General features: G+C 38.8%; 1 protein-coding gene across 3 annotated transcripts in view; it reads right to left on the bottom strand.

The window, feature by feature from the left end:
- Positions 1 to 27,896, bottom strand: part of PTN (pleiotrophin) — a 100,927-nt gene that overhangs the window by 12,246 nt on the left and 60,785 nt on the right. For all 3 annotated transcript variants that reach the window (XM_072762959.1, XM_072762961.1, XM_072762960.1), the window contains exons 2-4: positions 11,462 to 11,577; positions 10,439 to 10,612; positions 7,984 to 8,145 (exon numbers count right to left, since the gene is read on the bottom strand). In XM_072762959.1, the coding sequence (XP_072619060.1) occupies positions 7,984 to 8,145; positions 10,439 to 10,612; positions 11,462 to 11,576 (451 nt within the window). In that variant the 5' untranslated portion in view covers position 11,577. The remainder of the gene's footprint in view (positions 1 to 7,983; positions 8,146 to 10,438; positions 10,613 to 11,461; positions 11,578 to 27,896) is intronic.

The raw sequence follows: 27,896 nt of genomic DNA, 5'->3' as shown, positions 1-27,896 counted from the left end.
GCTGATGGAAAGCCATGATAAAAGTGGGATTTTAGGACTGGGTCTGAAATTCATCCTTTCTTAGATAAGAAACTGAGATGCCTGTATTAGCTATACAACTTTCTCTGACTCCATGTCCCCATCTGTAAAATGAGGAATGATGATAGTAACTATTTCACAGAGTTTCTGTGATTATTCAGTGATGCAGTGTATACTCAATATACTAAAATACACTCAAAACATACAAGTCTCTCAGGAAATATTAATTATAATTACTACTGTTATAATCACCATGGTTCTTTTGCCTAAAAAGGTAGCATGATTTCTACTAAACTTAAATACATGATATATTTTTTTTTATAAATACATGATATTTTAAACAAATTTTTATAGTAAATGACAAAAACCTAAACAGGGAAACACCCACCTCAAGCTTTTCATTTGGAAGGAAGGAAATAGTTTGTAAATACTGCACAATTTTCAAGCATTTTTACATATTCACTTCATCTTTGCAATAATGAGGTATTCACTGTAGACTTCATAGAAGAAAAAAAAGGTAATTCTAATAAGAAAGGGGCAGAACTAGATCTTCTCATTTCAACTACAGTATCATGAATGGGAAATAAAATATAAATGTTCAAAGGCATGTCCACAGCAGAATAAAAAAGAAATCAAACCTCAAGACCAAACTGAATGAGAATGTTTTTCTCTGATCAAGAAGAAAAAAATTCCCGCAGGGTTCCCCAGGCTTCTCTTTCCGGTCAGACGCAAGGGCAGCAACCACCAACCCTGCTGGGCCTTCAGGGAGAAGTGAGCCCATCCCAAGCTCCCCTCCACCTCTCTTGACACAGTCGAGTCTCTCAGCCTAGGAAAACTCATCTGCATAATGGCACCATGCTCATTGCTAAGGTGTATCAGAGCCCAGACTCCAGAAAGAAATGTCGGGAACTTCTTTTATCTTTAAAAGAAGTGACAACAACAAAAAAATCTATTGAGCAGGAGAGACCTTAGAATGCTGGGAATATCACTTTACTGACCCCCTTTCTCATTTATAACCAGCTGCCAAGTGCTGTGTCCAGCACACACAGCTGAGTCTTGCACTGAAACAGTTGCCATTCTTTTGATCTTTAAAGATGAATTGTCAAACCTAAGAGAGGGCTAGGCAACTGTCCAGAAAAAAGAACAGCAAGATGGCAAAACTTTTAGAAATAGCTGGGAAGAAATAAAAGGAATTGGGGTCCTCCTGAGCGAGGGAAGCATAGCAAGGATCTGGCGAGTGCAGAGCATGAACTGGTGGACAGGGCAGCAGGAGGGATTCACATTGTTCCCTGGCCCACCTGTAGCACAGACATGCATTCATGTGCTCCCGCCTCCTCCTGCCCTAGAATACCCTTCCACAGGCAAATGTGGAAACTGTCACAAATGCTCGCCTGTCAGTACAAGAAAAGCTCCACAATACCCCCTTATTTATGTATCTTGTTTAAATAGTAACAACTAAAAATTTCCATTTCAACAATAACTTAAGATTCTAGAATGTTCTAAGACAATCACTCAGGCCACATCTCCTGTGGTCCCTAGGAAAATCTCAGCTCGTACGAAGGCCTCCTGCATAAGCCCTGACTCAGCCTCCACTTAGATGCTTCCCTCCAGTGATAACTGGAAAGAAGAAAGAAGCCTGCTCCCTCGCACTGCACCTGCTTGCACAGATGGGACTGCCAGTAGGGCCACGGCTCTCCCACAGGTGGGCCATCTTCTAATTCCACAGTGAGCCCATCCTCCAAGGGGACCCCTGGGAGACACTGTGGCTTAGACGCCACTTCTTTGCCCTCTGGAATAACTGTGCTCTGATGGCTTAGGCAGTGCTATCAGCGCAGACTGAACTTGGTTCCCACTTTCTTCATTGGTCCACAGCTCAATTATCCCCATGTTTTTGGTTTTTTTCAAGCTGAAAAGATCGTTAATGACTTGACAGAAAAACTACTGGCAGTTCCAAAAAGGAGAGCCCTAACTCACTCTACGCTGGAGTAACTGTCCCTATCTGAGATTTCTCTCAGCAGCTTCCTCTCCAAGAAATGTCATCTATGCCTCATCTACACAAAAGGAGTAAGCGTTAGGTCCGGTGAGATACTTCAATACATTCCACCCTTCCTGCCCACTCCCTGGCCAATTGCTCACTAAATACCAATTCAAGCACCTTTCAGCTGTTCTTCTCCTATTCAGAGGGAGAGTTTTGAAGGTTAAAGACACATGCCTCAGAGTCCCTTGCAGCAAGATTTTACATGTGATCTCGTTTCCATCAAGCAAGCACACTTTGAGTCTTAGAGGCAGAAGTCAGCAACCAGAAAAAAGGGGGGGGGGCAAATTTGGGGAAATTGGGTATTTTGGCAAGAAAGGAGGCCAACGAATCTGGTTTTGAGGGGACAGGTATAGCAGAATCTCCAGTGTTCAATTCTTAGCATATGTGCTGAACTGTGGGTAATTTTAGCAGGAGGCTTTCTGCTCCATCAGTCATGTTTGGCATGATTAGACATTTCTCTTGGATCTGTTGCCTTCTGCTGCAATACTGCTGGATCCAATCCTCTGGCCTTTCTGGAGATTCTGTGAGCTATATAATACCCTCAAATAACCCCCTTTTTGCTTAACTAGCTAGAGTAGACCTTGCTGCAACTAGAAACCCTGACAGGTACAGGATTTTCTTAATTAGTGATTGTAATTAATACTCTCAGTCTCTTTTCCTAAGAAAGTAAAATCTCCAGTGTCCAACACAATTGCTCGCCAGTTGATCCCTGGTAGATTCTGGCTGCAATTAAGCAAATTCTGGTTACAATCTTTGAATCAATGACCTCCCCAGAGCAATCCTGTCCCCATTCCCAGGAAAGCTATATTCTGGTTACCCACCTTTCAATTCTTATGTCTACATAAGACTATCAATATTCGCTCTTCCTCTGGGTATATAATAGAGAAGATGACTAAAGCCTCTTCTTGGATTAAGTGGGGTTTCAACACAGGAGAATCTCTAGATAAGAGTTTCCAATTTGATATCTAGTATCACTGAAATTGTACCAAGGCTAGAGTGTGGCATTTGTACAATATTGACATAGCAACAGGAAGAACCACTTCTATTCAATAGACAGGAGTGTGGTGAATTTTAAGGCTATTTTTAACTAAACCAAGTGGGATTGTTAGCAATTTCCCAGAGTTCAGGTGCCAACTCCGGATATTAAGTGCCCTCTCTTCCCCCAAGCAAGTCTTTTAAACTTGTGGCCTTATTGGGAATCATATCACAATGATATTCTCCAGTCTCTTCTCAATTTAATTGCTGAGTAGGCTCAGCCTTACTGATGTCTTTATGTTCCATTCCAAAATTTAAAGACCGTGTTTCCCACACTGCAGGTCATGCAGTTTGCATATTAAGCCACTATTTTTTTCCAAAACAAAAGAGGACAGAAATCAAACCAAAAAGTTTTAGAAAAAAAAAAAGACCCCAAAAAGGCAGACAAAAGAACAGGACCTGGTGATGTGTTTGATGAGAAGGATAATGATGAGGGGAGGAAGGATACTTTCTGGCCATGAGCTCAGAGACTCCATTAAAAAGCCAGAAAATGGTGCTAAAAGAGAAGAAAACCTGAAACTGATTCTGCTCCTACACAACAGGATGGATTTAGAAGATTCACTGATGTTCTCGTCCTCATCTGTTCCATCAGGGATACCTCAGATGAAGGTCTCCAGGAGCTCTATTTAATGATGCTAGACATCAAGATTTATCTAACATGGCCAAAGTGTCATGAGCTTATAATGCCCAGAGGCAGCTTGGTGCAACTGAAAAGGCAGTGGTGTCAACCTGACTTTGAATTTGAATCACCCCTTACAAGCTGTGAAGTGTTAGGCAAGTTGCCTACCCTCTCTGGGCCCGTGCTTTGTCAAATATAAAGTAAGATAAATACAATGTAGTGCACAGAGTTGATTTGAAACTGAAGTGAGGAGTGCCTATCACAGTGCCTGATTCAAAATAGTCAGTTCCTTACCCCCTTCTTTCCTCAGTTAAAATAGCAGGAAGCCCTGTTGAGTTGTTCTTTTCAAAAAGGAAAAAATAATATATAATTTTATTGCTTTATAAAAATATTATTTAAATGACTTTTTTTACTGCAGCTTCCACCAGTCTTTGGTAAATGTAATGTGTGGAACTTTTCTTTGAGCATTTACCTTTTATACACATATTTATTCAGCACCTGCAATGTGCTATGCCTTATTCTAAGCAAAAGTGACACAGTAGAGAACAGAACAGGTCAGGTCCCCGCCCTCCTGAAACTTATACTCTGATAGATGTCTTCCAGAACAGTTTTAGAAATAATGTTTGAGAGAGCACAGGCAGTAATTTCTCTGACATCAGTCTTAGCAACATTTTTCTAGATAGGTCTCCTGAGGAAAGGGAAACAAAGCAAAAATAAACCATTGGGACTCCATCAAGATTAAAAGCTTTTGCACAGCAAGGTAATCAATGAAACTAAAACAACTTGCTGAATGGCAGAAGATATCTGCAAATGACATATCCAATAAAGAGTTAGAATCCAAAATCTATAAATAACTTAAGCAACACAACACCAAAGAAACAAATAATCCATTAAAAAATGGGCAGAAGACATAAGCAGACACTTCTCCAAAGAAGACATCCAGATGGCCAACGGGTACATGAAAAGATGAGCAATGTCACTCAACATCAAGAAATGCAAATAAAAACCACAATGAGATATCAACTCAGATACAACACATCAGAAAGGCTAAAATAGAAAATGCAAGGAACAAGTGTTGGTGAGGATGTGGAGAAAAGGGAACCCTCACGCACTGTTGGTAGGAAGGCAAACTGGTGCAGCCACTGTGGCAAGCAGTATGGACGTTTCTCAAAAAGTTAAAAATGCAACTATCCTAAAACCCAGTAATGGCGCTACTGGGTATTCCCCAAAGAATACAAAAACACTAATTAAAAAGGATATACATGCCCCTATGCTTACTGCAGCCTCCTTTACAATAGCCAAATTACGGAAGCAGCCCAAGTGTCCTTTGACTGATGGATGGATGGAGATGTGGTATATATACACAATGGAATACCATTCAGCCATAAAAAGGAATGAACTCTTGCCATTTGCAATGATGTGCATGGAGCTAGAGAGTACAATGCTAAGCAAGATAAGTCAGAGAAAGACAAATACCATCTGATTTCATTCAAGTTTGGAATTTAAGAAACAAAACAAAGAAAAAAAGGAGGCGGGGATCCCTGGGTGGTGCAGCGGTTTGGCGCCTGCCTTTGGCTCAGGGCGCAATCCTGGAGACCCGGGATCGAATCCCACGTCGGGCTCCTGGTGCATGGAGCCTGCTTCTCCCTCTGCCTGTGTCTCTGCCTCTCTCTCTCTCTCTCTCCCCCTCTCTGTGACTATCGTAAATAAATAATAAAAAAAAAAAAGAAAGAAAAAAAGGAGGTGAACCAAGAAACAGACTCTTGACTAAAGAAAACAAACATGTTTACCAGAGGAGAGATGAGGGAGGATGGGGGGAAATAGATGATGGGGATTAAGAGTACACTTGTCATGACGGGCACTAAGGAGTGTACGGAATTGCTAAATCACTATACTGTACTCCTGAAACTAATACAAGACTGAATGTTGACTACACTTGAATTAAAACTTACAAAAATAATAAGAAACCATGCTCCAGAAAGTGTCTTCTTCCATTTAGGAGTCCTCTTTGCACATCAGTGTTAGGCTTTACCTAGTGCTGTGAAATATAGAACTCGCTCAGGCTAATCCCATTTTCAATTAATTGTATATACCTTAATTTTTGATATTTGAAATTACAGACTGTTTACCCACTTAAAATATTTTACCCCCCATTTTTCAAGGTGAAAGCATGAGCCAGACTTATAACCTTCATTATATATTACCAAATGAGAAAATGGAAAACTATCTGCCAGTCCAGTTCAAAAGAAATCCTCACATACTGTCTTTGCCAAATAACCCGAAGGGTCTTCCTGAATCATGTCCCCACACTGTCCTATCTATTCCAGACTTTTCAACATTTTCCATATCCACCCAGTCCTACCACCACCCACCACCTAATCCTTCTCTCATTTTTCCCTACTCATCCATTAGACTGCAGTCTCTCTCCCCCACAGGAAGGAACAGAGTAGATTGTGTACACGTGTGTGCACACATGCATGGGCATGCATGCGTATACGCACATGTGAGTGTGTGTGATCTCTATGAGTTTCAAACTCAGTAATTCTTGTTTCTGGCTGATACTGAAATCTTTCATGGGACTTCTTAATTCTCAAGGCTACTGAGGCTGAGATAGCTGGTCTGGGTTACGCCTGGACAACTGGCAGTTTTAGGTAGGAAATTCTAATGTGCAGGCCAGGGTGAGAACCACTATGGTAGAACATGGAGACTTCTTTAATCCCTTTTCTTTCCCATGCTCTATTTATGCTGAACATTTTGGTTCTCTGGCTGGCTACAAAGTAATTTGGACACTGTATATCTCTGAGAAGAATTATATCTCCTCCAGTTTTGGAGAAGTCTCATTGGATAGATACGGCCACTAATTTTAATTAGATCCGTGTAGTTGTCTCCAGGGCAAGTAATACTCGTAAAGCTGGTGCACACACACTCATGTACTGACCCCAGCCTCACATCATGCCTTCCAAATACACACTGCAACCAGCAGATTTCCATGATCTGCAAAGGGCAGCTTGAATCCTAGATGTGCCATCTGCAACTCTAGCCTGCATCTGGCCACCAGGCAGTTGAAGGTAACCATATCCATGGACAACTCTATCAGAGGCTAAAGAGCTAGGTCTGTGAAATGAGTCCTTTCTGACTATCAGCAGCAGGCCAGCCAATCCTCCTGATTTTTGGAGGTATTTTATCCCCATTTTCATTTATTATGGACTTCATGTTCATTTTTCTGAGTTTCCCCTTATATTTAATCTGGCCAGTAAGAATTTTCGGGTCCATTTTCAAGCTCAAATATGAGCAAAAAACAGGGAGGTATCTTAGAGTTCCCAGAGACCCACTGTATTCATTTGCATGGGTGGCTTCAACAATAGAAATTCTTCTCAGAGTTCCAGAGGTGAGAAGTCTAAGATCAACAGTCAGCAGGGTTGCTTTATTCTGAGGTGTGTCTGCTTGGCTTGTAGATGGCCATCTTCTTGCTGTGTCTTCATACAATCTTCCTCTGCATGTGTCTGTGTCCTAATCTTTCTTTATATGCCAGACAGATTGGACAGGGACCCACTCATATGACTCATTTCACTTTAAGCTGGTGCAGGGTGGGGGGACACCATTCAGCCCCTGACACCCATGAAACAAGACTGCAATCCCCCCTTGTCTGCCCTCAGCTGAGATTCTGTTTCTGTGAGACCATAGCCATGATATTTGTTTTGGTTCCCCTTCTCTGGCATGAGAGCAGAGTGTAACTTTCTGGGAATGACTAGAAAGACAGCCCTACATAATTTTAAAATTCTATGATAAAGGGACTTGGTAAAACTGAAAGAATTGTAAGAAATACAGGAGAAATGTAAAATCATGTGGCTGACTTCATGCAAACTATATATGCTGGATAATCTAGAAGAGACCTGATTTTAGATTTTCTGCCTCATGATCTTCATAAATGTGTTCATCATACTTGTCAGGATGCAGTCTCGATTTAGGACTTGGAATATACAGTCACCATTCAACAACTGGCGTGTTCTGCTAAGTTGTTTATTTGTGCGAGGAGATTATTCCAATCCCCACCCCCACTCCCCATCTGTGCAGAGGATTCTAATTTGAACTCATCAATTGCCTGCTGAAAAGCACTGGTGTGATGCTCAACATACGGGGCTTTTTCAATCCCTTTCTTGAGGTAATTCACCTAAGATTTCCCTCTAGAATATTTGAGTCTCCACATCTGAAGATCCAGCATGACCCATTAACATATGCATAAAGAAAGCATGCTACGATGACAGGAACCTACCTTGAGGTTTGGGCTTAGTCAGTTTGCCACAAGGCTTGGAGATGGTGACTGTCTTCTGGCAGTCGGCATTGTGGAGGGCTCGCTTCAGACTTCCGGTTCTGGTCTTCAAGGCCGTATTCAGGTCACATTCTCCCCAGGCCTGGAACTGGTATTTGCACTCCGCTAAAGACAAGGTAGGATGAAAGAGAAATCTTTGAGTTCCTCTAGATAGACACTTTTTAACTTTTTGCAGTGGGATCATTGTAGAGTCACATGTAGTTGAAAGAAATAATATGGAGAGATCCCTATATCCTTCACCCTATTTCCTCCCCAGTTGTGATTATCTTGCATAACCAGAGTCCATGGACACAACCCGGAAATGCAGAGGGACACATTCCTCAGGGGTTATTCATGTTCTGCCAATTTCACAGACACTCAGTTGTGTGTACCCATGAATGTGTGTGTTTAGTTCTGTGTGAGGTGTCACTTCTATAGATACGAGCAAACACCAATACCATTAAAGTGCAAAAGAGCTCCAACATGAGAGTCCTCTGGGTTATTCCTGTCACAGGCTTAGCTTTGGCACCTTTCTCCCTTTCCATCTCAAGTCCTGGCAATCACTCATCTCCTCTCCATCTCCATAATTTTTGTCATTTTAAGAATGTTATATAAATGGAATCATACAGTATGTAACCTTTTGAGATCAGCATTTTTTCACTCAGCAGTGAAACATTTACTGGAGGTCCATCCAGCTTTTGTGTTTCAACAATCAGTTCCTCTTTTTTTACTGAGTAGTATACATAGTAGGCATATAGCACGGGTTGCTTAACCATTCACCAGGTGAACGATAGCTGGGTTGTTTCCAGCTCTTGGCTGTTACAAGTAAAGCTGCTATCCGCGATTTGTGTGCAGATTTTTAGAGGAATGTTAAGTTTTCATTTCTCTAGGATAAATGGCCAAGAGTGAAACCACTGTGTTGTATGGTAAACAGATGTTTATTCTTACATAAAAAAAAAACCTGTCATATCCCTTTTTATTTTTCTTTGTATTTTTATTTTTTGTCATATCCCTTTTTAATGTGACTGTACCATTTTACATTTCCATCAAAAAGGTATGAGTGCTCTAGTTTCTTTATCTCCTGTCTAGCATTTAGTGTTATTTGTAACTTGAGTCCTTTTGATAGGAATGTGGTATATAGTGACATCTCACTGGTTTTCATTTCCATTTCCCTAATGAGGAAAAGATATTCAACATCTTTTCAGGCATTTATTTGCCACCTATATTTCATCTATGGTAAAATAGATATGTCTTTTACCCACTTTCTAATTGTATTCTTAGTTTTGAGAGTTCCTTACATATTCTAGGTATACATTCTCTAAGACACACTTCTAAAAAGTGTGGATCTGTAGGTGGATCTGTAGGGGATCTATAGGTGGATCTGTAGGGGAACCCATATATAATTTAAGACTATTGTGTCTGAATTTCACCATGCCCTTATAAAACTTATCACCATTCATAAAAAGTACCTTAAAGATTATAGAGGATGAAAAAGATAGATACAGCATGTATATTCATTGTTTTTCTTTACTGGATTATAGGTCAGAATACATTTCTGCAGAGAATAAGAATATTTGGGGCAATGTGGACCACCATGGCCAAGAAAGACAAGGTCTGGAATGTGGAATAAAGAAGTAATCTGAGTGTTCAATAGTGGGTTTAAAAGTTGGAAGTGTTGAAAAGGATTCCTTCCCAAATAGGCAGATGAGGCCTGCAGAGGAATGACAATAGTCAGGGAGAGAAGAGTCTATGGGAAGTGACGATAAGCAGGCCTGCTGGATTTGATATGTAACTCTATTAACCAGTGTGGATGGTGCAGAAAGATCGAAAGAGAGAGGGGGCCTGAAAGTCACAGAAAGAGGACTGGAGAAGAAGAATAAGAGAGGGGGCAAGGAAGGAAAAAGGAATGAGAACTAGAGGGAGAGAGAGGAGAGAAAATAGATCAATGCACACTTAGGAGGGATCAAGGGTATATTTCAAAAAAAAAAAAAAATAGGGGTATATTTCATGTCCTGATTGGTACAAGAGTGGTTCTCAATCTGGGACTGTTTTGACCTCAGCGGTCATCTGGCAATATCTGGAGACATTTTTAGCAGTCACAGTTGGTGGAAGTGAGGAGTGCTATAGGAAACTAGTGAATTAGAAGCCAGAGATGCTGGTAAATATCCTACAATGCACAGAATAATATCCTACAATGCCCTCTACAACAACAACAAAAAAATACACAGCCCAAAAGGATGGTAGCACCAAAGTGGAGAAACCCTGGGGTAAGGCAAGATATCTGGCTATTTGCAACCTGATAAAATCAACTTACTTAAAATAAGTGGTAGTCAATTTGAAAAAGATAATTGGTGGAAAAATGCAAACATTAGCTCAGAGTGGAAGATTAAATCAATAGGATAATAGGGGTGGGGCTTACCTCCAAATTGCTTTTTCCAGTTGCAGGGGATCTTACATCTCTGGGTCTTCATGGTTTGCTTACACTCAGCTCCAGTCCGGGTGCCCTCCCGAGTGCCCAGGCCACAATCCCCACTGGTGGGCACACACACACTCCACTGCCATTCTCCACAGTCAGACTTCTTCACTTTTTTTTCTGGAAAGAAGAACGGAAAAACAGTCAACCTCTGGAAAACTCTCATTCCTATAACAAAGTTCATTCCAGGGCACCTTAACTGAGGAGTCTGTGCTTTTTGCCTGCATCTTCCCTGTCCAGTCAACAGGAGCACTTTGATGAGTGTTAACCAAATGACGAATCAAGAGAAGGGAGAAGGAAAGCTGAAGGAGATAGAACCAATACTAATGTAACTCTAGGTGCGAGGGGCTGTACCAGGGATTTAATGACATCTCCTTTTAGGAGCACACGCCTCTGTAGAAGATGTTCAAAAACAGTGAAACATGAAAAATAAGGAAACAGTCTATTGGAAGTCACGGTTGTCAGATTAGCATCTCATTGCAAGTCAATGTTCTTTTCTCTGTCTTGGAAATGGAATCGCATAAGCTAAATGTGGTGGATCACAGACATACACAGACTCCCAGCTCCACAGCCTACTATTTATGACACTGGGAGTGACACAGGAAAGATGCTGTATTGCTCTGAGCTTCAGTTTCCTCCTTTGTTAATGTAAGATAAAACAAAAATTCCTTGCAGGACTCTTTCTGAGGAAGAGAGGCAACCTAAAGTAAGACACCTGACGGCCCGTCAGTGTTTTGTACGTGGTAGCTACTGATATGATCATTATGTTAATTGTCATCATATCTTAGGGCTTATGATGGATGGTGGGGGGGTGTCAGGGGTGTCACTTAGCTTCCTCTAAATACATGGAAAGAAGGAAGAAAGGATGGGAGGAAGGAGGGAGGGAGGGAGGGAAGACAAAAATCAGGTAGTTGGATCAGATAGACATTAATCCATGAGCAGTCTTGCCTTCATAACCCTACAGCTTACCTGGCTTCTCTTTCTTTCCCGCTTCAGCAGTGTCCACAGCTGCCAAGATGAAAATGAATGCCAGGAAGGCAGCTGCAAATTTTCGACGCTGCTGCACGTACTGTTGGGACTGCATTCTAGGAAAAAACAGAGCAACAGAAGAAGGTGGTGTCATCCTAAGTCAGAGAGGTAGGCTGGTGGAACTCCTTAACGGAGGGCACCATTTTCCATTTCTGGAATAGATTTTTGGAAGATTTCTATCAGTGCTCTCAGGCTGAATCTATCTTTTCTCAACAACAGCCACTGAAGTAAGTGCATCTGCAATTAGTCAGATATTCACCGACAAAAATACAACGGTTCTCCATATAAGAACTTCACACACAATCATTTGCTTTGCTGAGTATGACTCAGGAATTAAGGAAGCAAAAGAATTTTCATGGCATGTTTTTGAATGGACTCCTGCAGTTAATGTTGCTGACGGTGACACATGGTACTGTGTCGAGAACTACGGTCATCTTTGTAACTCCTAACAATTCCTAGAAACAACCTTGGTGTTGTAGTCCACATGGATAATTCGAATGACACAGCTAATGGATTATCTGGGCCAGTATATTATTTGCCTTTATCTTTAGATGTGTCATAATGACCAACATCTCTGACTTTTTTAAACGTTTCCTACAATCATGATTATTTTATCATCACTGTTCCATTAGTCATTGGTCCACCAAAGAGTGAAGCAGAAGACAGAAGTACAGCTAACACACTGATTTATTTCAAACACGTGTGTAGCTCACATACAGTCCCGAAATCTTCTAAATTCTAGGATAAAGAGATTACACTCCCTCATAATTTGAAATTCTCCCCATTTTATATGAATCAAAAATCCCAGATTACATTAGAAAGACTGTCCTAGTACTTGAAGTCACTCATGACAACTAATTGTCAACATGCTCACCCATGGTCATTAGCTCTGAGGATTTGTCTTTCCAGAAGAGTGATTTTATATTTCCTTGAGTGTGCACAACAAAACCTCACACACACACACACACACACACACACACACACAAACACACAGGACTGAGATCATCCTGTTCTACAGTTTCTATAATTCAAAATCATCTATGAAATGATATCCTTGTCTGCAAATTTGTCTCCCTCTCTGTGTCATGGGAATACTATCCCTTATTAGTGTTTTTTTTTTTTTTTTTGATGACTGTGGATTCCATCGTATGAATGAAGCATATTTCATTTACTAATTAAAATGAGTATTTTGGTCATTTGGTCCTTTTGCTGACTCATAAGTCCTAATTAGCTATTCACCATCTCCATCACTCTCTAAACTCTAATACTGGATGCTCTGTTCATCCTCCTAATGCTGAATTTTTATAACTATACTTCACTAATGCTCACACAGAAATGTTCCTATTGATTCTGAGACTTTTCCCGTGCCTTTCATTGGGCATGAATGACATGTAAAGCCAGTCTAGACTTCCTGGCTGGCAAGACTTCTTAGAGTTGACTACCCTGGTGCATCTATACTGATATATATTACCATATATTTGAATATCATGTAAAATTATTAGGTGTAAAGTGAATCAAAGTGAAGTTCTCCTGTTGTTTTCTCCAAAGGCTGGCCGAGAACCTACTCTCAGTGACTACTTTAGAGGCAGTTTTTTTTTCTTTTTTAAATATTTATTTATTTGAGAGTGAGAGAGGGAGACTGTACACAAGTGTGTGAGTACAGGGAGAGGCAGAGAGATAGAATTTTCGAGCAAACTCCCCGCTGAGCGCAGAGTTCAGTGCAGGGCTCAACCTCGGGATCCATGAGATCATAACCTGAGCCAAAACTAAGAGTTGGACGCTTAACCAGCTGAGCCACCCAGGAACCCTCATTTGAGTTTTCTCAAAGGGTAAATTAACTTTTCCATTCAGAACTATAAATGTATTTCTTTCCGAGTTAGAATTTGCTTTTACTTTTAACAATTACCTAGGAATACCTGAAGCATTTAGATTCTGGATTAGAGTCCTTTGAGAATTCACAAGTTCCCACTGAGAGAGCACAGCTCATGAGCAAACTTTCTGACCACACAATGGGCTGATCCTTGTAGGTTTTTGTAATACTTGCAGCAAGAGGAGAGGGCAGGAGCCCTTGGAGCCCCCCAGAAAACCACAGCCACACCGGCAGACACAGTTCTTAACAGAAAGGTGCTCTCACTGGCTCATTTTAACCTGGGCGTTTCTAGTTTTACATTACTAAGTTCTTTTACATTTATTTTCAAAAAGCTTTCTCTCAAGTCAAATTCACTTCATTTCAGAGGAAAAAAACCCATCCAGACCAGAATTTCCTAAGGATAAACTTGTTTTAAGTCATGAAGTTAGTACCTTACTCATCGACTAAGCTGACAGGAAGGAAGCAGAGAGAGGAATTGGATGAAAGTGGGGAGAGTTAGAATGGAAATGCAGCCATTCTGTTTCTGATATTAATTCAGAACAATTCAGAACCTTAAGAAGTGGGTGAATGGGGAATTTCAGTTTTAGATGCACTGAGGAAAAATGCACACAAGTCCATGTGTACAGGAAGTCTATCTAAAATATGCGATCGGCCATGGGGTGAGTTGGAGAATATCTTTCTTCTCATTTCTTTCGCCCCTACCTCCTATTCTGCTTGATAGCTTAGATTCTTCTGGCTGGAGAAAATGAATAAAGATTATTTAATAGAGTAAGGGGTTTCAGAAAAGGGAGGATTGAAATTATCCCCAAATTCAAGTGTTCCCAAACAATGTCCAATTAGCACGCTGATGCCTGCTGCTGTAAATACTTGAGTCTTCAGTACATGTGTAGCTGACAGTTCCCTGCTTGTGGCATTTGCATAGCTGATTGTTTATTTGTCCTTAGCATCAAGTAAAGGCAAAAGTTCTCTCCATATATAGTTTAACCCTGTCCACTCTCCAGCAGGGTGCGAGATGAACAGAGAGACATTGATCACAGCTAAGTTTTTGCACTGAGGGAAATCAAACAGTGGAAAAGGATGACTTGCCGAACCAGCTGTTCTTTCGAACCATTTCCTTATATTCACCTCCTCTAATTTCCATCTTTCGTTGTACTTGCCCTGATAGATTTAATTTCATAGGGTTTAATAGTCAAATAGAAGACTGCCATAGATGGATGGTGGTTTCTGGAAATTACTGTTGAGTTAATCTCCATCACTCCTAAGTGTAAAGCTCAGAGATGAAAGGAAATTAAAGTGAAAGAAACCAACTCAAAGGAAAAGTGTTAGTTTATTAAATCCTCATCCCTTCCCTAGAGAAAAAGCTGACGAGAAGGGGGAAAAAAAAGAGAGTTCCATTTCCTTTAGCATTTTAATAGGATCTGGAATTTTAAAAGGTGTTCAACCTCTGGTATAAACACAAGACAAGGATGCTAGAATCGAATTGGCCCCTTAGTGATCTGTTTGGAAGGACAAACATGGGAACTGGAGGCAGAAGCTTTGGCTGAGGCTCCAGCTCCACCACCTAATTTTGGGAATGTCCTCAGGCAAAAACCAATCATTGGAACTTCTGTTTTGACACCTGCAAAGTGGGAGTGATTATAACTACTTGAGAGGCTTACTGTGAAAATGCAGATGTAGACAGAGAGCCAACCCAGAATATTACGAAATGTATGATTAGTTGCTGAATAAAGTTAATTCACCCCTACACTCTTCTTACCACAAAGAAATATTCTCTTTAACTTTTTAAATTAAGATATATCAACATACAGCATTATATTAGTGTCAGGTGTACAACATAATGACTCAATATTTGTATTGCAAAACGATAATACTTCTTAATGAGAAATAACAGGCATCACACCTTGAACTATCTAGCATCATTCAAAAGCAAAAGACAAAAAAATGAAACTGAAAAGGAGACAGAGAGAGATATGATTTGACTGTCAACTGAAGATTTGTTCAGCGTGATCAGGGCACAAATTCATTCTGCCTTTTGACTTCTTAGGTTAAAATAAATCTGAGGACCTTTATCCTCAGTATTTTCTTTGAAGTTCATGGAAGTCAAGAGGTTCCATGTTGAGAATCAGGGATCATATCAAGGCAATTTAACTTGTATGAAATGTGGGGAAAAAAAAAAATCTCACTTTGCAACTGTACTTTACGCCCTCGGGGTGCAGAAACCATTCCAATCCCCTTTTTCTGTTTTAAATACCTGGGCCAGGGCCCCAGTCCATAGCAGCTGCTTGGTAAACTTTCTGCTAGTGAAAAGTATCACTAAAACATGGCATCAGAGGAATTAATTTGCCAGCTCAACTGATTTTTCAGTCCTTTGTCTAAGCCAAGAGGATATGAAATTTACTGAGGAAGTTAGGCTGCAGACAACAGCCAGAATCTAAAGCAGTCATCCATAATCAGTGCAGAAGTGTGTGTGTATACACACACACATAACCAGGGTCATCAGTGAATGATGTGGAATGCTTCTGCATCATGTATTACACATCACTAGACCTTTCTAGACTTTGTCATCTATTTGTCCAAACTCCTATGAAATCGTTTTTTTTTTTTACTTTTTAGTGTAAAATCAAAAACACGAGGTACAGAAAACCACAGAAAGCAAATACGTAACTTCGTAAATTATAAATTTTCCACTCCTATCCAAAGCCTTTAACATGCTCCCCATCCCCATCAGAGCCCTGTACCCCCAACACTAATATGCAGTAATTGCCTCTGCACTTCTTGAGGGTTTTACTCAAGTGAGCTTCCTTTGACACGTCTCATCTTAAAAACTGATGTCTTTTGAATTGCTCTTTATTACACAGGCTTATCCTCTAGCTCCTTTTTCCTTTTCTGGCTTTTCATTTTTTACAAGAACCAGGCCATTTAATCAGCAGTAGCCCACATTCTGGATTTCGATGATTGCAAATTCATGATGAATTTCAACATTCCTTTGTTCAGCTACAAATAGGCAGCTGGATGCAGAGGCTTAATCAGACTCAGGTGTGATCCCTTTGGCAGGACTGTAAGTGGCACTGTGCTGTTTCACCAGGAGCTGCACGTTTGTGTTTGGCCCTTCTGTCATGCTAACAGCAATGGGCACTACTCCATGATTATCGGTAGGATATTATGGACTGAATATTCATATCCCCCCAAAACCTGTATATTGAAACCCTACCCTTCGTCATGCAGATGATACTAGGAGGCAATTAAGATCCAAGAAGTCATGAGGATGAGTTCTCATGAATGGGATCTGTGCCCTTATAAGAGTCACCGGGGAGTTCCCTTTCTGTCCAGTTTTCCTCTGGCATGTGAGGATACAATGAAAAGCTGGCAGTCTGTTACCCAGAACCCCAGATCCTGGCACTCTGATCCTAGACTTCCAGCCTCCAGAGCTGTGAGAAATAATAATAAAAATCTGTCCTGAGTTTTGCTTTAAACCTTGTCCCTGGGTTTTAGTTTTGTTATCTACCAAGCTGCACCATCTATATTTATGGGAGGATTCGGGAAGATTCCAAAAATATCCTGATACCTCCTTCCTCCTGACATTAGCAAATAATTTCATTAAACATTTTGGGGACACCTGCCTTATGCCAGCCATTGGGCTATAGTCTCAGGATACATCAATGACAAGGGGTAAGTTTTATGCTTGTTCTCATGAAACTTGCACTCCAATAAAGTTTACACTGTCAAATAGCCAATTGTGGTCACTATGTTCTGATAACAACTACAAAATGTCATGAAGTGTGAGGGAAGGACAACAATTTTGCATTTCTCTTTCTTGAGGGTAAACTAAAGACAGGGATTCAGTTAAGGCCAAAGATTTAATTTCCTTTAAGTTCCATATGAAGCAAACAAAACCACTAATGGTCGGATATTCTGTTATGGAGCATTAACTATTAATCACATTCCAATTATTGCAGTCTTAAATTAAATGTCTCTGTTCTCTTATCAGAACTGACCTCAGCTTGAGGGAGATTGTTCAGCTCGTTTTAGAAAGATATTCATTGAGTTAAACATTTATTATACTATATGCAAGGACCTATTTTAAGTACTCTATAAATATTGACTTAGTTAATATTAACCAATACCTGGAATATCACAAATATTGGTTAATATTAACGAATACCTGTATCCATTTACTCAATTGTTCAAAAAGTCTGTGTATGAAAGAGTTGCATCCTTTGTAGCATAAGCTAGTCTAGGCAGTGGTGGCAAGGAATTGAATTATATGGACCAGAGTACTGACCCTGTGGTGCTTACACTTTGGGGGTAAAGTCAGAAGATAACATGTAAACAAAAAGGCAAGTAAATAAGTTCATAAATAAGACCATTTCTGACTGTGGTAAATTTTATGAACAAAGTAAAAAGGTGAGGTGAGTTTGAAGAGGACTAGTTCGGTAGGTGGGTTATGGATGGCTTCTTCCATACGACTGAGAAAGAGCCAGAAAAATAAAGTATCTCTTACTGATATTTTGCAGCAAGGCCCCTAATTATCACTTTCACTACTCATCATTATCTTCTGAGATGGAACAGTCTTATGTTAGCCTCTAAGCTTTTCTAATTCTTCTAGAATTCAATAATCAGCCATCCAGTCCTCCTGACTGATCTTGTTCTCTCTACTCTGCTAAAATCAATGGGTCCACTGAAGGTTTGACCAACAACCAACAATTTCTAACTCCTATTGACTTACTAGTAAGCAGCTTAGTCAAACCTGAGATCTTACCAGTGTATAATCTATATGAATATCTAATCCCATATTTCAAAAAGTAAACCAACCAAATCATCGTGTTAGGAAATGTTTACCTTCCCCAAGAAAAATAATGACCAGCATTTATTTCATTTAAAACATGATATCTCCTGTTTTCTGACGTGGCAATATAGTAGGAAACCCATTTTTACTAAAACCATGTAGCCTTCTCACCTCTGACCCCTATTAATCTTTACATGGATGTGTAGGTTTCTTGAAAATGGCTTTCTACTTCAAATTCAACTCTAAATACATAAAAACATTCAGGGATGAAAAAGAGGGAAAAATCAATCAACAGAAGCAAGCATTCAAAGGAAATCGATTTGGTTACCTTCCATAATATGACAGTGAAGTTATGTTTATTCAACTATTTTTTGGAGTCACGTGAGTTCAAAAAGGACTTGGGTTAGTTGTAGTATTCCTTTACTGTTTTCATTTGTCATAATCAAAAGTAAGTGGAAATCGACTTTTAGAATGTTCTAGTTTCCTCTTAATCCCTTTCGTATCCATCTGCTACAGCTTGATACAGAGGACTAAGCAAGGGCTTTATAGTAGGTCAGCCTTGAGTTAAGATCTCAGCTCTGGCTAGGTGATGAAGCACTACATTTAATTTCTCTGGAGCTTACTTTTTTTAGCTGTAGACATGGCTCTAAAGTCTGTCTCACCGCGTTTTGAGACGAGAGAGTATGCATGAAAAGTTAGCATCGCAGTACCTGGCACATGGCAGCCCCACAGTGCCTTCTGTCAGTAGGCTTTCTTAACTTCTGTTGCAGCCCCCTTTTTCCTTTATCCTTAACTGTACTAAGACAACAAATTGGCATTTGGGGTGGGATGTTCCTAGAATAAAATGGAAAACACTCAATTTTCACTGGGCACAAATGGCAGTCCAGTTCTCCTCACAGATGACTGTACTATCTTGTGATTTCTCTTGCAGCATGAAGTGGCCTTTCTTGCTTCCTTCTGATCTATATCCTACAAAGCCAAGGTGTAAACAGAATATCTAGAGCATCCCCAAATCTTTCTTTCTCACAGGAGTTCCTTTCCACCTGTGCTCACCCTCCTACACTCAACCCATGGGTCTCTTATTCTCTAAACTCAAAAATATTGTTTCAGTCAATTGATCTTTTGCTCCTGCTATCTCATGCAACCAGTTCTTTCCCACATCTCTCTACCTAGCAAACTCTTATCTCATCCTGAAGTTTCGCATATGGGATTTTCACCTTCAGAGAAGCCTTTGTCAAGGCAACATTGTCCTCTTTTCTTTGGAGCTCACTGTGCCATGTCCATCTCACAAACTCTGCTCATTCACAAACCCTGAAAGCTCAAGGGGCATATTACTGACTCTATGAACGGAAGCACAGAAAACTGAAAAACATCATGAGCCCACGACACCATTATATTTAATAACCATCACTTTGTAAGGCCCCTTTAACTTCTCTCTCTTTTTTTTTTTTACCATTACTAGCAAACGACTCTAACAGTCATTCCTTTCTTTAAAAAAAATAATAAAATAAAAAATAAATAAAACCAAAACAAAACGAAAACATACAATTACAGAATCGTAAAGCACAAAGCAAGTGGAGAATAAAAATCTGTAGTCACTGAGCAGTTACTGGAGCTCAGGCTCCTCACTAGCTAGTTGACTCACTCCCACACACCAGCCAGGAAGTAAATGCTCATCTCTGAAAAACTGCCAACAATACAAGCCATGAACCTTTTGAGGTCCTCTTAGAATGACTAACATTTAGAATACCCTCTACTGCTGAATTCTTTCAAAAGCCTTAACATCAGGGATGCCTGGGTGGCTTGGTCAGTTAAGTGCCCAACTCTTGATCTCAGCTCAGGTCTTGATCTCAGGGTCATGAGTTCAAGCCCAGTGTTAGGCTCCACGCTGGGCATGGAGCCATGGAGCCTACTGGGGGAAAAAAAAAAAAAAAACCTTAACATCATAGCATAACTTTCAGTGTGTGCATGTGCATTTGTGTATATAACTGTGTGTACACAAACTGTATACATTTTCCTTCAGTAATCCATAAACCTTTTAAGGGAAAAGACACTAACTTTTTGTTACATTCATTTATAAAGTTTAGAACAGTGTTTGACACACAGATGTCAGTGACATATTTTTTAACTGAATAGAATAACATAAATTAGAGAAAAATAAGAGAAAAAATAGCCCAGTGTCAAATATGATAACCCATTCCACTATCTAAAATTGCACTAATCTCACACATGTATGTTCCCTCACCTGGCTTTACGTTTTCCTTGGCACAAATTATTGTTGGACGTATTATATCTTTATTTTTGCTTGCCCATTATCCTCTCTCCCAAGACAGCAGACCTCTGGAGAACGGAATTAGGTGCTGGCCGCTGAGGTCATATTGGGGTGGGGAAAGCACACAGAAATGTAAAGACATCCCAGGCAGTGTTATCTAGTTGCAATAGTAACTAAAATACATGTTAATTCACGTGTTTCTTAAATAGCTCAGGACCTTTCATTTTGGAGTGGTTTATTATTTTTTTTTTTATTTAAGTCAGCTTTCTCCATCTTGCTTGTGAAATGCAAAGTATTCATAGAGGTAGTTTACTTCTAAGGGTACAAAGACAAAAGGTTAAACAAAAACACCACTGTAATCTTACCTTTCCACATTATACCTTTACTAAATAATGGTGATTTCTTCTGTCTCCTACATTTTTTTTTTTTGTCTCCTACATTTGAGAGAGATTTGTTTCTACGGAGAATTTAGTGGGTTTTTTAAAAAAGATTTTATTTATTCATTTGAAAGAGAGAAGGAGAGAACATGAGCAGGAAAGAGAGGCAGAAGTACATTGAAGAAGACTCCCCCCTGAGCAGGGAGCCTGATGTAAGGCTCGATTCCAGGACCCTGGGATCATGACCTGAGCCAGAGGCAGATGCTTACCCTGCCTGAGCGGTGCCCTGGGAATTTAGTGTTTTAATTTTCCTTACTTACAGGTTCCCTTTATTTTCAATAACTCTTCTTCAAGTCTAAAATCATCATGTTGATTTATTCTCGAATGGTTTGATCATTGCTTCAGATTCCTAAAGTCTCACATAAATAAGCATTATGTTTATAATGAAGTCTGTTACTAAACAGCCCTTCATTTTGGCCTTGTTAAGCTGTCTTATTTAAATACTAAGCCTTCAAAAGAATACGTCCTAAGCGCATGCATGCATAACCTCAGGTGTACTCTGCTCACAGCACAGAAGTAAATTCAACAGCGTTCCACCTTTGATTTTAACTAAGTGCATATCAATTAGATTGATAAAGTAGGGCATTCATTTAATTTTGCATAACTCAGTGTCTCAAATGCAGAGAACTTTCAGGTCAAAATATACTTTATGGCATGGTGGCACCTGCTGGAGAAGTGTGATATTTAGGACATTTTTGTTATACGTCTATTTGCCAATTTTGAAAGCACCTGCAAAAGGCTGAGTCTATGCTGAGCATGGGAATATGAATATGAATATGATACAGCCCTTCCCCAAAAGAGTTCTAAAGGGGAGAAAAGGGAGACAAATGAGTATGATGATTCACGGTGGCAAATATTAGGAAAAATTATACGCACGGTGTTATCTGAGTGTATAGGCCCAAGTACTAATTTTGCTTAGCAAGTCTGAATGAGGTAGAAGGTTGGAGCATTTTTTGAAAAACAAAACAAAAACAGTTGAAGTCTTCTAAGAAAGTAAGGAAAGAAGGGAACTTCAGGCAGAAGAAACCATGTAAGCAAATGGGTGAAGATGTTTGTAATAATATTCAGGGGAAAAATGTGATTAGAATGTAGAGTACAGGGCAGCACGTAGCAATGGATGGATCTCCAAAGGAGAAGCGGAAGTGAGTACATCCTAGGAGCTGTGAGAGAGGAAGATAGAGATAGAGAAGCAAGGGAAGATCCTGGAGAGAAGGAAAGGCTGCTTGTTATACAAACATGGCTAAAACTATAGTTACCACAGAGAGGAGAGCCACCAATCAACAATCCATCCAGATACTCTACGTGATGGCTCTTTGGGTTGGGTTTTGTTGTTGCTACTTGTCAATTTATGAAGGTTTCAGAGATTTCATTTTGTGGGATTTTTTACAAAGGTATTATCACTGAGAGTCAAGAACAAGATCCAAGACTCAAAAACCTCACACACAGATGCACACAGACGCACACACACACACACACACACATCCTTCTGATTTTCATTAGAAAAACAAAGTTGGGCTGAAGCAGTGATTTTTAGATCACTGGTGTTTCCACAGAGAGACAGTGAAGGCTGGTGCAAGGCATTAAGGGCATCCTGAGCAGGTTTATTGAAAGCCTCCCATGTCCCTCACCTTTATCTCCCCTCTGGCTAGAGCAGTCCTTCTTTCACTACTTTCCTCATTGGTTTCCTTGTAACTTTCACTAGTCAAAAATGAAAAATCAATTTAATAGTCACTGGCCTAGCCAATCTCAAGTCTATGCCGGGGAGGGTACAATAACGCAAAACTTTTTGTTCAAAAAGCAGAACTGAACAGATGTCCCACGTATGGTGATGTAAATATGAAATATATTTTGAGTATTCAAATACCTTGCTTGTGGTATTAACAGGAATTTACATAATTTACAAATAGGAAGTTTACAAGTGTCTATTTCAACAGTTTCATACTTCACAAGAATTTGGTGTGATTTTATCCTTTTATCAAAGATCAAATGCATAGTCTAACAAGTATGATCGTTAAGTATGAGGATAGTATAAAAGAAAGTCATATGGCAATAAAAATTGTTTTAATACTGTGGAAAGAGAAGAGGCTTTGGAGTCAGCAAGATTTTCTCCACAATGACTCCAAAAATATTCCATCAGTGATCTGAACAAAGTAGTCAATCTCTTACTCAGTATCCTCCTTTATGGAAACTTATTATGTAGGCTTACAATCTGTTTGAAGATTAAAATGAGGTAACAGATATAATATGACTGGCATCTCATGTGCTCCATCAATGGTAGCTCCTGTGGTTCTTATCTTCTGATTTTTAGACAGAAGTTTATTTATTTTTAGATAGATTTTTAGATGGAAGATAGTTGGGATGGAAGACAGCATATCTTTATGAAAGTTAACCAGGAACAGCTTAATAAACATAATGGCAATATGATCTTTTAAGATGGTTTGGAATCTGATAAGTAAATCTGGAATACGAAGCATTCCAATGGGAGAAACAGAACTGGCTAAAGCTCTACGTGAGAAATCAAGAAACCAATTTAAAGTAAACAGTTCAATGTAGAAGCTATAGTTTACTATATTTTGGTAGTAAAAAGAAGAAAGTACAGCGTAGATAAGCTGGAGTCATAGCAGGCAAAACTTTGAAATCCTAATTATTATCAATAAATATTTAGTGACCACCTACTAAATGCAATTATAGGCTATGTTATAATAATTATATAATATATAATATATATTATATACTAATGTATATTATAGGCTATGTTATAAGAGAGACACAGATGTGAGTTATATCTGATTTCAAAAAAACCTACTAGATTACTAACTTATTATGGAGACCAGGGCAATGAAAGTATATACCATATTTTGTGTGAGATATAAAAATGCTGTAACTGAAAGCAAATGTGTTTATGATAAAAGAAGTGTCTAATGTTCTTTCCAAAATCTCTTCTGAAAAAAAAAATCTCTTCTGAATAGTTAAAAAACACTTCTTAATTTGGGGCAGTAAAAATCCAAACAAAGTCATCTGTATTGACAAACTGAACTAATTTCTCAGTAGTACTAACACATCATAAATAAATGCCCCGTGTTGACTGGAAACAAAAATGTATACTCACTCAGGCTCACTCAGCAAGCAACCACATGTTCTCTACCTTGATCTCAGCAGTGTTTTCATGGGCACACACATCTTGCAGAGATTTATTGCAACTTTCATGTTACTTTACCCCCCCCCCCAAAAAAAAGGAATATAAAGTCTGTTTAGGTTAAATAAAAAAGCAATATCCACAAAGCAATCAAAGACCAGTTCATTCCAACCTTACACAATTCTCCCAGAGAATAAGAAAAATAAAGAATATTGATTAACTTATATTATGTGGCAGTATAACCTGCAGGTCAAGACCAGACCAGGAAAATGAGGCAGTAAAAAGAGCAGGACTTTCTTATGAACAGAAATGAAAAATTCCTCAACAAAATGCTACCAAAATCAATCAGGAATTACCAGTTTAGGTTTGTTCCCCAGAAACCAAGGTGGATTTAACAGTCAAAAATCAAGCATCAGGCATACAATAAATTAAGAAGGAAAAAAAAAGTATAAATCTCAGCTTCAATTTAATTTTAAAAAATTAAATCCATCAAGATCACTACCACATTTTCATGCTCTTCTAAACAGGTCAGTACAGCTTTTTTTAACTACTGAGTTCAGGTGGGATCTTTAATAGCTGGTGGCTTTATTTGTTCAAATGAAGTGACTCAATTAAAAACATAACCAACAAAACAGCATGCAGATTTTCATGTTCACTAATATACCATTAAGCAAATGAAAATTATCTGACAATATCATATTGGATAGGTAAAGAATAAATATCCTATGGCTGTGTGAGGCAGAGAATTCTCAGGGCAGCAGTTAGCACCAACCCCAAGAAGCAGCTCTTCTACATTTGCCAAAGGGTCAAACACATAATGAAAGTGAGACCTTGAAGAAGGACCTAAATTTGTGGATCAGCCTGTCACAGACCATAAATCTACACTGGAAATGCAACTTTTACTTTTGATTGCAAAGAAATTACAGAAAATCATAACCCAATAAACCTTAATTGTATATCAAAGGCTGCACCAGGTTTCTCAACTCAAGAACATAGAATTATCAAAGAGCCTGGAAGGAGCAAGATTCTACTCACAGATCAATGGAATTACCCCCAAAAGCTACCAGGAAGAATAAATGAGTTCAGTAATGCTGCAGAATACCAGATCAACATACAAATATCAATTATATGACTATATATTTGCAAGATATGTATCTATCAAAGGGTTTCAATCTAGAATATATAAAGAACATTTACAACTCAATAACAATAAGAAAATCCAATAAAAACGTGGGCAAAAGAATTGAACATTTTTAAAAGAAGATATACAAATGGCAAATAAGCACATGAAAGATGTTCGATGTTAATGGGAAAACCTCAGTGTGATACCCTATATACCCACTCACATGACTTAAAGGCTGACCCCAGCAAGTGTTAGAAAATGTTGAGTAAGTTTACCTCTCATAATCTTCTGATTGCAACTACTTTGGAAATCATTTTGGCAGTTTCTTAAGAATTCAAACATATACCTATCATACAAATTGACTACTCTACTATTAGGCATTTTCCCCAAACACTTGAAAACTTGGGGCTACACAGAGACTTATATACAAATATTCATAGAGGCTTACTTTATTTATAACAGCCAAACTTGGGGGATCCCTGGGTGGCTCAGCAGTTTGGTGCCTGCCTTCGGCCCAGGGTATGATCCTGGAGTCCCGGGATCGAATCCCATGTCAGACTCCCTGCATGGAGCCTGCTTCTCCCTCTGCCTGTGTCTCTGCCTCCCCCCGCCCCCCCGCCCCGTGTCTCTCATGAATATATAAAATCATAAATAGATAGATAGATAAATAAATAAATAACAGCCAAACTTGGAAACAACTCCAATGTCCATCAACAAGTAAACTGGTAAATAAATTGTGGCTTACTTGTATTATCTGACTAAGCATAAATAAAAGATAACTGATACATGCAACATGTATGAATTTAAAAATTATTGTGCTTAGATGTTATACAAAAAATAATATGTACTGTACAATTGTACTTTCATAAGATTCTAGAAAATGCAAACTCATAAAGTGACAAAAAGATTATTACTTAAATATAGAATTTGGGAGCATTTGGAGGATGATGAGAGAAAGATTACAAAGAGGCATCAGGAAATTTTTGCAAGTGATAGATGCATTAATCATCTTAATTGTGATAATTTTGCAAGTTTCGATTTACATACATAAAAGTCAAAATGAATAGATTAAATTTGTGAAGTTTGGGGTATATCAGTTAAATTCAATAAAGCTTTAAAACTGTTCATTCCAAAGAACTGTGAAGCAGGGCATAATCAAGATAGTCAACAGAAACAGATTCCAAGGAGTGCTTGGGTGGCTCAGTTGCTTAAGCACCTGACTCTTGATTTTGGCTCAAGTCATGATCTCAGGGTGGTGTGATAGAGCACCCTGCTAGGCTCTGTGCTCAGCAGGGAGTCAGCGTGGGATTCCTTCCCTCTCCCTCTCTTCTGCCCCTTCCCCTGCTCTCTCTCTCAAATAAATAAATCTTAAAAAGAAAACAGATTCCAAGATGAAATAAATGTTGGCATTCACTGAGAATACTGTAGATAGGATAAATATTGTCAATGATTCCAAGAAAAAATGGAAATACCACAATAATAAATGAGGAATCTTGGCAGAAAAAAATGAGAACTGTAAAAAAGGATCAAATGGACATTACAGAACTGAAAACTACATATGTAATGTTTGCTGGATAGGTTAATAAAATATTAGATACAGCAGAAGAGAGATTTACTGAACTTGAAAATAGAGCACTAGAAATTATCTGAACTAAGACACTGAGGTATAAATTAAAAAAAAAAAAAAAAAGAGGATGCCTGGGTGACTCACACAATTAAGTGTCTGTCTTCAGCTCATGTGACGATCTCAGTGTCCTAGGATAGAGCCCAGCATCAGGCTCTCTCCTCACCAAGGAGTCTGCTTCTCCCTTTGCCCTCCTCCCCTGCTCATGTTCTCTCTCTCTTGCTCTCAAATAAATAAAATCTTTAAAAAAAAAATAGTGCTTCAGTGTACTGTGAACCAGTATTAAATAATCTATCGTACTCCAGTGAGAGAAACCCAGAAGTAGAGAAGAGAAAGAATGCAGCACCACAAGTATTTGAAGAAATAAGAATTGAAAACTTCTATAGTCTGATTAAACATCAGCCCACAGAAGAAGCTCAGCACACCCCAGGCATGAAGAAAATAAAATATGCCTCGCATAGGCCCTTCATATTTAAACTGTTGAAAACAAAATTTAAAGGAACAAAACAAAAAGCCTTCCAAGCAACTGTGGAGGGAGGTATGTCATGTAAGCTAGAACAACAAGGATGACCTTTTCTTATTTAAACAAAGGAAGCAAAAGACCATGGGACAACAAAAAATCACAAACTGTAATTGATATATTTTAAAGCTAAAGGCAAATAAATATATTCTCAGGAAAAAAGCTGAAAGAATTAGGTGCTGGCAAATTTTCTTTATAATGAATTCTAAATGATGTTGCTCAAATTGAAGGGAATATTGTGTGGCTGTGTATGTATTATAGATGTTAAAATATATGTAATATGTAATTAGACCCCATATATATTTTATATACACACAATGTATTATAAATATCATATATTGTAAATAAATTGTTGTAGGATTTACAGCATATGTAGAAGTAAAACAATTAATAAAAATGAAGGAAATGCAATTATACTGTTTTAAGAACTTTTGCATTTTACAAACGTGATATAACATTCATTTTAAATAGAAAGTGATATGTCAAAGATACATATTTTGATTAATCCAAAATAGGAAAGGAGAAACAAAGGAACGAAGAACAGATGGTATAAAAAGAAATAACAAGATAGTATGTTTAAAACCACACAAATAATTGGATTAAGTAC

This window comes from Vulpes vulpes, chromosome 7 (genome assembly GCF_048418805.1).
Source record: "Vulpes vulpes isolate BD-2025 chromosome 7, VulVul3, whole genome shotgun sequence".
In the NCBI taxonomy this organism is placed as follows: Eukaryota; Metazoa; Chordata; class Mammalia; order Carnivora; family Canidae; genus Vulpes; species Vulpes vulpes.
This window is presented reverse-complemented; position numbering and strand designations above follow the sequence as displayed.